Source organism: Mastomys coucha, unplaced genomic scaffold (genome assembly GCF_008632895.1).
Source record: "Mastomys coucha isolate ucsf_1 unplaced genomic scaffold, UCSF_Mcou_1 pScaffold22, whole genome shotgun sequence".
NCBI classification, from domain to species: domain Eukaryota; kingdom Metazoa; phylum Chordata; class Mammalia; order Rodentia; family Muridae; genus Mastomys; species Mastomys coucha.
This window is the reverse complement of record NW_022196905.1, coordinates 11,120,864-11,133,520: the sequence shown is the minus strand read 5'-3', so window position 1 is coordinate 11,133,520 and position 12,657 is coordinate 11,120,864. Positions and strand designations below refer to the sequence as shown.

The following is a 12,657-nucleotide window of genomic DNA, read 5'->3' as shown; positions in this document are numbered from 1 at the left end:
CCTTCACCATCAATCACTAAGAAAATACCCTACAGCCTTGCCTACAACTTCATCTTACAGAGGCATTTTCTCAATTGAGGTTCCCTCCTCTCAAATAAGCCAAATAAGCCCTTCATCTTCTGAGCTTGTGTCAAGTTGACATAAAACTAGCCAGCACAGAGTTCAGGTTTAGTTTCAGTGTAACTGCTTCCTTCATGCTGAAGTGTTCTCAGAGGGAAAGCTGTTTGAGCAGGGAGCTAAACTGAGTGGTTCTTCTTCTAAATTACTTCAAGGAGGAACTGATCCAATGACCAGAAAATAGCAAATACACAGGAAGATGTTGTATCAAGAAAGAAAATCCTGTCAAAGTCTCCACAAGGTTAATAAGGTTTTTGTCCATTGCATGTTAACTTATGATTTTTGTGTTTAATGAGAATGCCTACATCAGAGTTTGACATATAAGAGGAGCATATTAACTATTAACTACCATATAACTATTGGTAGCATTAAAAAGAATTGTTAATTTACAAGCATGAGATTATGATAACTTTAAAATACAAATAGAACTGGTGGGTTCCCTATCCACGGGCTCAACTAATCATGGATCAAAATACTTGAAGCAGGGCCAGTGTGATGTCTTAGGAAGTAAAAGATTTGTTGCCCAACCTAACAAGCTGAGTTCAATCTTAAAGACTCACACCCTAGAAGCAGAGAATCAACTTCCAAAAAATTGTCCTTTGTCCTCTACACATACACTGTGACATGAGCATGCCTACCCATTCACAAATAAGTGGAGTAAAAAAATATTTAAATCATATCTGAAAATACCTTTCACCTTACCATTATTTCCTAAACATTAGAAAATAACTATCTATGTAACATTTACATTGTATTAAGACTTCCAATGATGTCCTAGCTCCCATAATACTAGCACTTTGAAGGTGGTTGGTAGAATAGTTCAAGGCCAGCCTTAGCTGCCCAAACTTAACATATGGGAGTTTGAGGCCAGCCTGGACTACATGAGACTCTGTCTCAAATCCATAAATAACTACAACAGTATTGAGTTAGATAATAGAATAAAGTAAGTGATATATAGATATTATGTTACCTAATGAACAGCTACAAACATACACGTGCGTGTGCATGTATGCGCGTGCGTGCATGTGTGTGTGTGTACGTACACAGGGGAATGGAATAAATCAATTCCCTACAGAAAACACCTATTGTTCTGTGGCACCAGGGACCATACACTTTTAGAAGAACTAAAGTGAAGAACAGTACTGGAGATATACGCACTGGGAATAATGCAAAGGGACAGAAAGCCAAGTTGGTGACATACACTTTAACCTGGAAAGTTGAGGGAAGAGGACTGTTTACAATCTGTGCTTATCATGAGACTCTTAACTCAAGCAAACCAAAGAAACTCTAAACAGAAACAGAAAATATTGGGGCTGGAGAGATGGCTTAGTGGTTAAGAGTACTGACTGCTCTTCCAAAGGTCCTGAGTTCAAATCTCAGCAACCACATGGTGGCTCACAACCATCTGTAATGAGATCAGACACCTTCTTCTGGTGCGTCTGAAGACAGTTACCTATTTAAAAATAAATAAAATTAAAAAATTTAAAAAAAAAAGAAAATATTCTACTGGTATGTATTTGACGTACAGTCATGTAAGTACACTGTGTACTTTAACCACGGTCTCCTTCCATTCCCTGCCAGTTCTCTTCCTCCTGCTAGTGCCTTCTATCGGCTCAGAGTTTCACTTCTTTCATGACATGTAAAAAAGTGATTTTTGTATATCTATAAAAGCTTACGATCTATAACTGAAAGCATGGTATTTGCCGGAGTCTGACCTTTTTACTTAGTATGATCTCTAGCTACATTGACCTTCCTGAAAATGACATTTTATTTTTTTATAGCTGAAATTCTACTATGACTATACAGAATATTTTGTCAATTCACTGTCATCTGTTAGCTATTACAAACAATGCAGCAGTAATTTTTTTACCTATCTGAAGGATGCTGACATTTTGGGTGAATACTCAGGGCAATATAGCTGTGTCATTTGATTGTTTACTTCTAATTTTTATCTTCTGAAAACAAGTGTGTGCAAGTGCCAATGTGCATACATACATGCAGACATTACAGGGTAACTTCCAGTGTCATCCTCAAACCTCCTTTAAGATAGGTTAGTGGCTATGGCTTACCAACTAGACTGGACTGGCTAGACAGGGGATGCCCCTGCAGTACTGAGATTATAATCATAAGTTATCATTTTTACATAGGTTCTAGGGATCAAACTCAAGTCCTCAGGCTTCTAGGAAATGTACTTTACCAATAAATCTCTCTTCAGCTATTATGTATTTGTAGTCTTCTGAGGAATCTCATCAATTTCCACAGTGACTCAACAAGTTTACATTCCCACCAGCAGAATATAAGGGTTCTCTTCCTCAAATGAGGATATTAATTATTAATGTCCTGGTCAGTATGATGGCTCCGAGAGTGAGAGCACTTGCTAATAACCTGCCTGAATTCTTTTAATTCCCGGGACCCACAGGTGGAAGGAGAAAACCAAGTCTGGAATGCTGTCCTCTGACCTCCACAAACCTATGTAATGTGAGCTTATAGCAATCCTGCCAAAATACAAACATTTCCACTGTCTCTTCAGCAGCCCTTTTAGAAATCATGATGAATCACTTCTCTTTCTTTCTTTTTTTGTTTTTTGTTTTTCGAGACAGGGTTTCTCTGTATAGCCCTGGCTGTCCTGGAACTCACTCTGTAGACCAGGCTGGTCTCGCACTCAGAAATCCGCCTGCCTCTCCTCCCAAGTGCTGGGATTAAAGGCGTGCACCACCACTGCCTGGCGATGAATCACTTTTAATTATAAATAGCCTCTCTAGAACATTCTGCTATTCATAATTCTGTCTTTTTAAACAGAACTTCAAAAATGTTAAAATTGTATTTAAAAGTAATTATGAAAAATGTCTGGAACTCGAAATTTCAAAATGCTTTGTTCCAAATTCACAAAGCTTAATCCTAGTTATTAGTTCACTGTCTAGCTACCAAAGCTGGGACATTTTTAGATATAGCTACAAATTTCTAAAAGCATACTATACAAGTTGATATGATGAAACATGTTTATAATCCCAGCATTTAAAAGGACCAGCCCAAGCTACATACGAGCGCTATGCCAACCAAAACTTCATGCACAGTGAGACTTTCGTCTTAAATAAAAGTGCAGTATAATCTTTCTTGCATTACCTCCGAAGGCACAAGTCAGTGTGGTCTTAGGGTATATGTAATCAGATACCCTACTTGTTCAGTTGAAAGTGTTTCAGAAGTGAAATCAAGAGTCTAGACACCACCCCAAAAGAATGTTTAACAGAGTTCAGGAACACTAGTTCATATTCCCACAATGTCTTCTTAAATAATTAATTGTGATCTAAAATGACTTGGGAGAACAATTACCAAAGAAGAAAGGAATAGCATCTTGCTGGGTGTGGCAGCTCATGACTGTAGTTCTCCCACTCTGGAGGAGACCAAGGCAGAAAGATTGCAGGTTCAAGGCCAATTTAGGCTATCTAAACCCAAAACAAAACAAATATATAAAACTTCTCACCTTTCTGCTAAATCATAACATTTCTGTTTCTCATGTCAAAACCCAGCTTACTTGATAATCTGAGCTGAAATAATACAAAAATAGAGGAAATATTCCCATCATATCTCTACCATAGACATATTTTAGTACAAAATCTGCTGTATTCACCAGCCTGGCAAAATTTCCATACACTCTGAATATATAAAACTAAAATATTATTTAAATATAGAAATCTTATGGTTAATCTTACAGAAGGCCAGACAAGACTACAGGCCTTTAAAGCCAGCACTGGGGCAGCAAAATCTTAGTTCAGGCCAACAAGGGCTAATCAAAACAACAGCAAAAAAACCTCAGAGAGGAACAGATATAGAAATTGGGCAAGTCAAAAGTACCCATTTATCAGGGTGATATGCTCACTTATATAGATCAAGGAAAATTAGAAGTGGTTTAGCTCAGTGGTACAGTGCCTGCTTGCCATACACAGGGCAGCGGGTTGGAATGACAGCACTTCCAAAACAAAACAAAAACCCAGTAAGAACATGAATGAAAGACTACTCTAAAAGTTTATAACAAACATTCTGTGTAACTAATGTAAATGAATAACTTCGTTACATGAGAAATCAGAAGTTTAAGAGGGGAGTGGGGTTTTGCTAAGAGTAACCCTAGTGAGGGGAGGAGACAGCTAAGGTTGATAGGTCTGTCATTGGGTCACACCAACGTCTTTTGACTACAACTGTGTAGATGGGTAGTTCCTATCTTAAAATTCTTTTTAGTAGCTGGAGTTAAGAGTACTGGCTGCTTTTCCAGAGGACCCAGGTTCGATCCCCAGCATACACATGGCAGCTCACACCTGTTGGTAACTCTAGTTCTAGATCTGATGCCCTCTTCTGGCCTCCACCACACGAGGCATGCAGGAGACACCCATAAACATAATTTTTAAATATATATATTGAATTTAACCTACATTTTTTGAAACTATGTGTTTGCAGGTACACACACTTGGCACATTGTCCCCCTCCACTATGTGGGTCAGAATTGGTGACAAGCACCTTCACCTACTGATCAGCTCAAGGGCCCTTAACATCCTTGAGCATATTTTAAGTAGAAAAAAATGTTTTCCAAGTACCTCAGAAGACAAAAATTGAGATCACTGAAGCCACAGGAATGAACAATTATAAACCACTATCACTGCTTTACCGAAAACAGGATGGGGGGAGATTAAACTTTTCAAATGAAAGCTACTGTAAGTAGTAAAGGGAAGTAATACTTAATAAACTACTCCTGGGGCTGGGAATGTAGCTCAGGTAGCAGAGTGCTCATCCATCATGCACTAAGCCTTGGTTTTGTTCTCCAATGCCCATAAACCAAATGTGATGGCACCCAAGAGGTGGAGGCTGGAAGATCAGAAGTTCAAGGATGGCTTTTTTCCTTCTCTTCTTCCTTCTCACCCTCTCAGAGTCCATCTCTACCAATAAAACCTCCCATGTGTAAAAAGAAAAGAAAAAAAAAAGGAAATTCAAGGCTATCCTTGGCTATGTGGCAAACTGGAGGCTAGCCCAGCCTCCAGACCCTTGTTTCAAAAGTCAACTATTCACTCTTACTCTGCCTAAGCAGCAGCTTGGTAGAAGCAGATGCTATCTTAGACTCCAACGCCAGCATTACTGTAAGGAATCAGACATCCCACCAGAACAGTATAAACCATGCTAGCTCACATTATTACAAATCTGAATGCATTAGGATTCAATAATATTAAAATAATCCAATTCAACAATGTAAAATTAATAGACAAGCTAATCCTTCAAAAAAACTCAAAAAAAATTTTAAGGGTCATAACAAAATACAAAGATATTCTTTTCTAGACTACTCTTGTGGTATCATTTTAATCACTGAAATTCCTCTGCATGTCAATCATTTTAAGACTGGTGACCGAGTTCCCTCACTGTGTATAACAGGCTGTGTTCAAGAAACAGATTTTACCATATATAGCTTCTTCCTTGTAGCACTGTGTTTGAGCAGGCTCTCTACTTCCTACTGAGTCATCAAATGGTAAAAGGTACAATGCTCCTTAAGACAAAAAGGAACAAAAGACACGTCTATATTCAATATCTTTTAAGCAATGTTTTCCTTAAATAAGACTCAAAACTTTAATTTTTAAAACATGTTATTAGTTTTTTGAGCATTTTTAATGTTTTGATCATATTCATCCTCCTGGCCCCAACTCTTCCCCAGATTGACTCTCCCTTCCTTTCCCACTCAACTCTGTCTTTTTTTCCATCAAGGCTAGTATGTCCAAAAATTCTTGAGTATGCAGCCTTCCTTGGGAGTGTGGGAAGTTGACTTATCAGGGGCTATATTAGTAGGGAAAATGGTCTGTCTGTATCTCTCCCTCCACTCCCAGCAGCTAAGACGTCCCCATAGCTCCTTGCCTGGGGTGGAACTTCTTGCCTAACTCCCCTCCATGCCGGAACTTGCTCTGGCTTGGGTTTGCACTGTCTTGTACACAGTGTCATACTGTTGAGTTCCTGTGTGTCCAACAGCACTGTTTCCTTGTGGTAACCCACTGCCTTGGGCTCTCACATTCTTTCTACTACCTCTCGTGCAATGATCACTGAACCTCTGGAGACAGAATGTCACTATGTAGACCAGGCTACCCTTGAATTTGTGGTGATCCTCATGCTTTAGTCTCCCATGTACTAGAAGTAGCACCAAACAGGATTTTCTTGTCTTTTGAGACAAGGCCTCACACAGCCCAGGCTGGTCTTAAATTCCTGATGCTTCCTGCCTCTCCACCCCAAGCACTGGAATGACAGGCATGCTCCACCACACTGAGATTTTTTTAATTTTTATTTTTAAAGATTTATTTATTTTATGCATATGAGTGCTCTATCTGTATGTACACCTTCATGTCAGAAGAGGACATCAAATGGTTATGAGCCATCATGTAGTTGCTGGAAAAGCAGACAGAACTCGTAACTGCTAGGTTATCTCTCTAGCCCCTCACTGAGATTTTTAAACTCCCATTTGAGCTTACTTCTTTCCCTTAATAATTGGTGGTGCTTATATTTCAATTTCAGAGTGACCGTTCTTATTTGAGGCCAATGGTTGTTCTATTAGACCAATGTCTTCCATGTGGTGAAACTCAAGTTGTTTTGTTTTTATTTAAAATACTCCTAAATTCAACAGATACGTTAGCAGAAGCATGATAAAACATACTAGTTCAACTACAAATGTGAATTGTAGCTGAAACATTCTTTTAGCATTAAAATGTCTAAGGACAATCATCAAACTTTATTAAGCATCGTATCAGCAACATGGCAGTCACTTGGGAAATCTGCATTTTATTGGTCAATGATGTCACTGTTGGTGACTTCATACTGAAGTTTGGTAAATTCTATCTATATATTAACACCAGGAATATGGACTCAATTTGAAAGGAACCAAAATTCACAGTTAAGAGGTATCCAGACTTTTTGTCTAAATGGCCACTTTCAGAAGCCCTATTCTAGAAAGTTTCCTTCTCTGAGCTACTGAGACAAGAGTTGTAGATAATAGGAAGAGAGTAGGTCAAGCATCTAAGCGATCAAAAGAGCATTTAAAAACTTAACTTGGGGCTGAGAGATGTGGTTAAAAGCATTTGCTTGAAGGGCAGTGGTGGCACATGCTTTTAATCCCAGCATTTAGGAGGCAGAGGCAGGTAGATTTCTGAGTTCGAGGCCAGCCTGGTCTACAGAGTGAGTTCCAGGACAGCCAGGGCTATACAGAGAAACCCTGTCTTGAAAAACCAAAAAAAAAAAAAAAAAAAGCATTTGCTTATGCAAAGGATCCAGGTTCCAGTCCCAGTACCCACATGGTACCTCAAAAATCATGTTAAGTCCGGTTCCAGGGGATCAAACCCCCTTGGCCACCAGGCACACATATGGTACACATACATATGTGCAGGCAAAGCATCTATACATATTGAAATATAACAAATCTTTACTTTTTTTTTCTTTAATTGTAACTTTCCAGGGCTGGGGATACACCACAGAAAGATCATTTATCTCTCAAATCCTTGGATTCAATCTTTAGCATCACAAAAACAACCAACCTACCCATATTTTAAAATCTAAAGTATACAAGAGGTAAATGAAACCACCATTTGATATAAGGATTTAAGATGCTTCTGTATCCACCTCTCATGTGCAAAAATTACAGGTATGTATATTTGATAGTGTAGTGCTGGGGATGGACCCTCTAGTCAGGCAAGCACTCTGCTAAATGAGCTACACCTCCAGCCCCCATAAGTGTGTGTAACTAGAATTCATGTGTGAGTGTGGGAGAATGTGTGCTATGGTACACATTGGAAATCAGAGGATGACAACTACAAGTGCTGCTCTTCATCTTTCACCTTGTCTTTTGCTGTCCACTGCTGCATATAGTCCCAGCTAGCCCAAAGGCTTTCTGAGGTTCTCCTTTCTTGGTCTCCTACCTTGTGGTGGAAGCACTGGTGTTACAGTCCCAGCTCCATGTGGGTTCTGGGGATTCAGTCAGGTGCTTATCCACTGAGCCATCTCCCCAACCCTTTTTCTATTATTTTTTTTAAAAATCGAGTCTTGGGGCTGGAGAGATGGCTCAGTGGTTAAGAGCACTGAATGCTCTTCCCAAGGTCCTGAGTTCAAATCCCAGCAACCACATGGTGGCTCACAACCATCTGTAATGAGATCTGATGCCTTCTTCTGGGGTGTCTGAAGGCAGCTACAGTGTACTTACATATAATAAATAAATAAATTTTTTTTAAAAAAAATCAAGTCTTAATGTCTTCTCTAATATTTAATTGTAAAGGCATTATTATAACTTCAAGTACCTAAGTAAAACTAAGATGATGTCAGAAGAACAGTTAAGAAGCAAAACAAAATTAAGTAGCTATTAGTCAAGTTTTCTTAAGAGACATCACAATATTCCTGTGTTATGATTTAAATCAGAACTATCTGATGTATATGAGGATACAACTATTTCATTCACAGCCAAACATATCTACAAAAAAGGTGAATAAAGTTTATAAGTAACTACAAATAATACTAAATACAAAATTTTTTGTTTGAATTTTTCTCCTTTCACTTATGCCATAGTAGCTGATCTTTTTGTCCTAAGAAACAGGATTTTAAAAAAAAAAAATGGAGTCTCACTATGTAGTCGTGGGGATTTGTCTGTCTCTGCCTCCCAAGTGTTGGCATAAAAGAAATATGCCATCACTTCAGCCCTTTTAAAAATACTTTTAAGACTTATTGCTATTTTAAATGTTATGTGTGTTTACTTGAATGTTTGTCTATGTACCACATGTATGCCTGGTACCCACAGATGCCAGAAAAGAGCACTGAATACCCTCGAACTAGAATTGCAGATAGGTGTGAGCTGCCACACAGATGTTAGGCATCAAACTTGGGTTCTCAGCAAGAGCAACAACTGAGACATCTCTTTTGCAGTAAGACAGTATATATATATATATATATATATATATATATATATTTTTTTTTTTTTTTTTTTTTTTTTTTTTTTTGCTTTTTTTCGAGACAGGGTTTCTCTGTGTAGCCCTGGCTGTCCTGGAACTCACTCTGTAGATCAGGCTGGCCTCAAACTCAAAAATCCGCCTGCCTCTGCCTCCCAAGTGCTGGGATTAAAGTTTTAACATTTATAATTTAGTTTAAATATAGTGTAACAAGCTTTACTTTAAAATCTTTTTCCTAATAATTTAGAAGCTTTATAAAATTGTACAGTTTTCCTCACTGCTTTATCCTTTACCTCAAAAAAAAAAAGAGATGCATTTTATGTAGCCCTATATGAAGCTTGTAAATGTAAATATCTTCAATGAGCACATAAGTGGGGTTGCTTAAAAATTTTTAAGTTACTAAATCTTAGGTCTGTTACCCCAGCAGTGGCACGGATGTCCCTTTTGTATTGTTACCTAGCTTATTCTAGCCCAGATTTACCTTAAATGAAGCTAGTACAATAACTGTCAAAGTACAATTCGTCAAAATAATTGTCAAAAATAAATTCAACCAAGGGCACTATCTGGCTTCAAAAAGGTAATTCAAGTAAAAGCTATTTTAATTTGTGTGTCATCTTTGCGACAGGGAGGAGAAAAGTCACAAAATGTTGCAACGCTAAAATAGAAATCACTAAAGAAGTCATTCAAAAGAAACAGTTGCATCTTCAAAACTGGAACTTTAATGCTCCACACTTTTAACTGGGGATAGAAAGAAACCAGTTGCAAATAGTTTTCCAAATCAGAGCTTTAGTCTGATTTTGACAATTTTAGCATCTCCAAGACTAACGTCTCTATCCTGTACTTAAATAGGGGGGAAAATGGGGCAGAGGAGGAACCAGAACTGATCCAACTTCCCACTAGAATGAACTTGAGAGGTCCTAGGTCTGAAACCTAAGTCTTCCCACAGACAACGGTCTATACGGGGCTGCATGCAAAGCAAGAGGTGAAGCAGGAGCTGACGATCATCCTCCCCACCCCAACCCCAAAAAACCACAGACGATAAGGACAGCCCACACAGTCTCCTGGGGCAGACTCGCAGCCGAGAGCTAGGGCCGCGGCCCAGGGCCTGACAGCACTTCCTCTTTTCTCTGCGGAACCCGTTTCCTGCCTCGCATTCGGCATCTTCTGCTACACAGGAAGAGGAAGGCCGCTAGGTCTTGTATGGACGGACCCAGGCGAGGCTCGGAAATGGAGACCTCCTCGCCCCCGAGGAACCGGGCCTCTCACCACCTAGCCCCACATCTCGGGTCGCGGGCGGATGCTCCGGGCGGGTTCCGCCACCTTCGGGTGCACGGCGGGTAGCCTAGCTCCGGGCCACCGGCTCAGGGCCGGCCAGCCGGCGCCCCGCGAAGGTCCTCCCGCGCACCCGCGTCCCCCGAGAGCCCGCCCGCGCGCCTGCCCGCACCCCCGAAGCCCAGCCTCGCAGCCCAGAGGCCCGCGCGCACCCCGCGACACACACGCGGCCGCCCCGCCGAGTCTTACCCCAGTGCCGTTGTCGCACACCACCACCTTCCTGCCCTGGCTGTCCATGGTTCGCCCTGGTGAGCCGCCGCCCGGCCTGGCCTGCTTCCTCCTCCACACGGCCCCGCCCTCGGCCCGCCGCTCCGCCCACACCGGAAGTTCCCGCCCGGCAGCCGCTCCAAGAGGGCGGTGCAGAGAGAAAGGAGAGCAGGGACTGGCATCCGAGAAGGCCAATGACAGCTGCCCGGCGCGGGCGCACCCTCTCGCCTTGTTCTGCTTCCGGGGCTGCGCAAGGCTGGTGGGGCGGTGGCTCTGACCCAGGTGTCTCGGGACCTAGGGCGCGGCCCGGCCCGCTGTACGGGAGGCAGGCAGGTGAAGGCCGGCGGATGTGCGGCGCGGCGGCAGTGGAGAAGGGTGGAGCAGCCGGCTAGGAAGACCGAAAGGCACCTGGAGGTCCGGAGGCATGATGTGTCATTGCTTCTAGGCCTAGGTGGATACACCTACAACAGTTTGAAACCTCGGGGTTTATTCCACACCTCCGGTTGCAGCCCTAGGAGCCGTGGCGGGATGCTTTCGTTTCTTTCTGCTTCACCACTTCCCTCTTTGGTTTTTCTCAAACAGGAACTCGCTATGTTGCCAAAATGCCTCAAAATTGAGGTCCTCCGTTAACATCTCTTGGAAACAGGGACAAGTGCTACACGCGCCTCCTTAAAAAATAGAATATGGGGCTGGTGAGATGGCTCAGCGGGGAAGAGCACCGACTGCTCTTCGGAAGGTCATGAGTTCAAATCCCAGCAACCACATGGTGGCTCACAACCACCCATAATGAGATCTGACGCCCTTGTCTGGTGCATCTGAAGACAGCTACAGTGTATTTACATATAATAAATAAATAAATCTTTAAAAAAAAATAGAATATGCACACGCGAACCTAGAGTGTCGGCTTTGAAGTCAGATAACTCCAGACCGGGCGTGCTGGCTTTAATCCCAGCACTAAAGGACTATTGCCGTTGAGGCCAGCCTGGTCTACATGGCGAGTTCCAGGTTAGGCAGAGCCCTAAAATGAAATCCTGTCAAAAAGAAAGATAAGGCTTTCATTTAGCGGGCAGTGGTGCACTCGCTTTCAATCCCAGCACACAAATAGAGGCAGTTGGATTTCTGTGAATTCCAGGCCAGGCTGGTCTGTTTACAGAGCTAGTTCTAAGGCAGCCAACGCTATACTAAGAAAGAGACCCTGTCTCGAAAACAACAAACAAAACTCTTTCCTCTAATTTTAGTTTGTTTTCTGAGACAGGGTCACATTGTCTATTCTTGTGTTAAGACTGAGAATCGTAAGTTAAAACGACCAAACCCATGATTGTCCAATTAGAGCAATTTCGGGGTGCACCAGGACTGCCCAGCCAGCTGTCTCACCGCTGCTGGCCTCTTGAGGTCCATTTTATAGGAAAGATGTGAAAGAATTTTTAGATAGATACAATGAAAGGGAAGGACCAAGGGTAAGGATATATGACATGTGAATCCCAAGTGTAGCTAGGTTGAAAACTTGTTTTGCAGTTTAGGTCAGATCTAAGAAACAGAAACTTATTCTTAATTACAAATAGAAACCTTACTTGCAAAGACCTTAACATAGGAGAAACAACTTATCCTTAACTGTCTTACTGTAAACAGAAACTTTAACTTGCAAGGTATAGTGTCATAGGTTAACTTCCAAGTGTTCTAACACTTGGCTGACCAGGAGCTCAATATGTAGATCAGACTATCCTCTGGCTCTGACCCAGCTTGTTACATCTCTCTGATGATTTTTCACACAGCCAAGCAGATAGTGGTACTCTGTACTAAATGAATTACAGGATGGTAGTGTATCCTATTTAATTAAATTTTAGACCTAGCACTCCCTTGACTTCTAGGTAAAATATGAAAGATACCCTACCTAATCTTACTGGAAACACTTTGCGAATTTCAGTTTTGTTACATATGTTACTATTTAAACTCAAGTATCCATTGTTGCTGCTTAGTGTTTCTAAGTTTAAGATTTTGTCATTGGGCCAACAAGATGGCTCAGCCCGTAAAGGTGCCTGCTTGATGACCTGAGATC

At 41.3% G+C, this 12,657-nt stretch overlaps 1 protein-coding gene and 1 long non-coding RNA gene across 2 annotated transcripts in view; both read right to left on the bottom strand.

Moving 5' to 3' along the window:
• Actr2 (actin related protein 2) overlaps nucleotides 1-10,717 on the bottom strand; it is a 46,511-nt gene extending 35,794 nt beyond the window's left edge. The window contains exon 1 of the mRNA XM_031337075.1: nucleotides 10,584-10,717. Within this exon, the coding sequence (XP_031192935.1) occupies nucleotides 10,584-10,631 (48 nt within the window). The 5' untranslated portion in view covers nucleotides 10,632-10,717. The remainder of the gene's footprint in view (nucleotides 1-10,583) is intronic.
• LOC116068011 lies at nucleotides 3,604-10,523 on the bottom strand. The gene is made up of 3 exons (XR_004109402.1): nucleotides 10,329-10,523; nucleotides 5,555-5,641; nucleotides 3,604-3,662 (listed from the first exon to the last, which is right to left on the bottom strand). It is a non-coding gene; the product is annotated as an uncharacterized LOC116068011 (long non-coding RNA).
• Nucleotides 10,718-12,657: the final 1,940 nt, after the last annotated feature.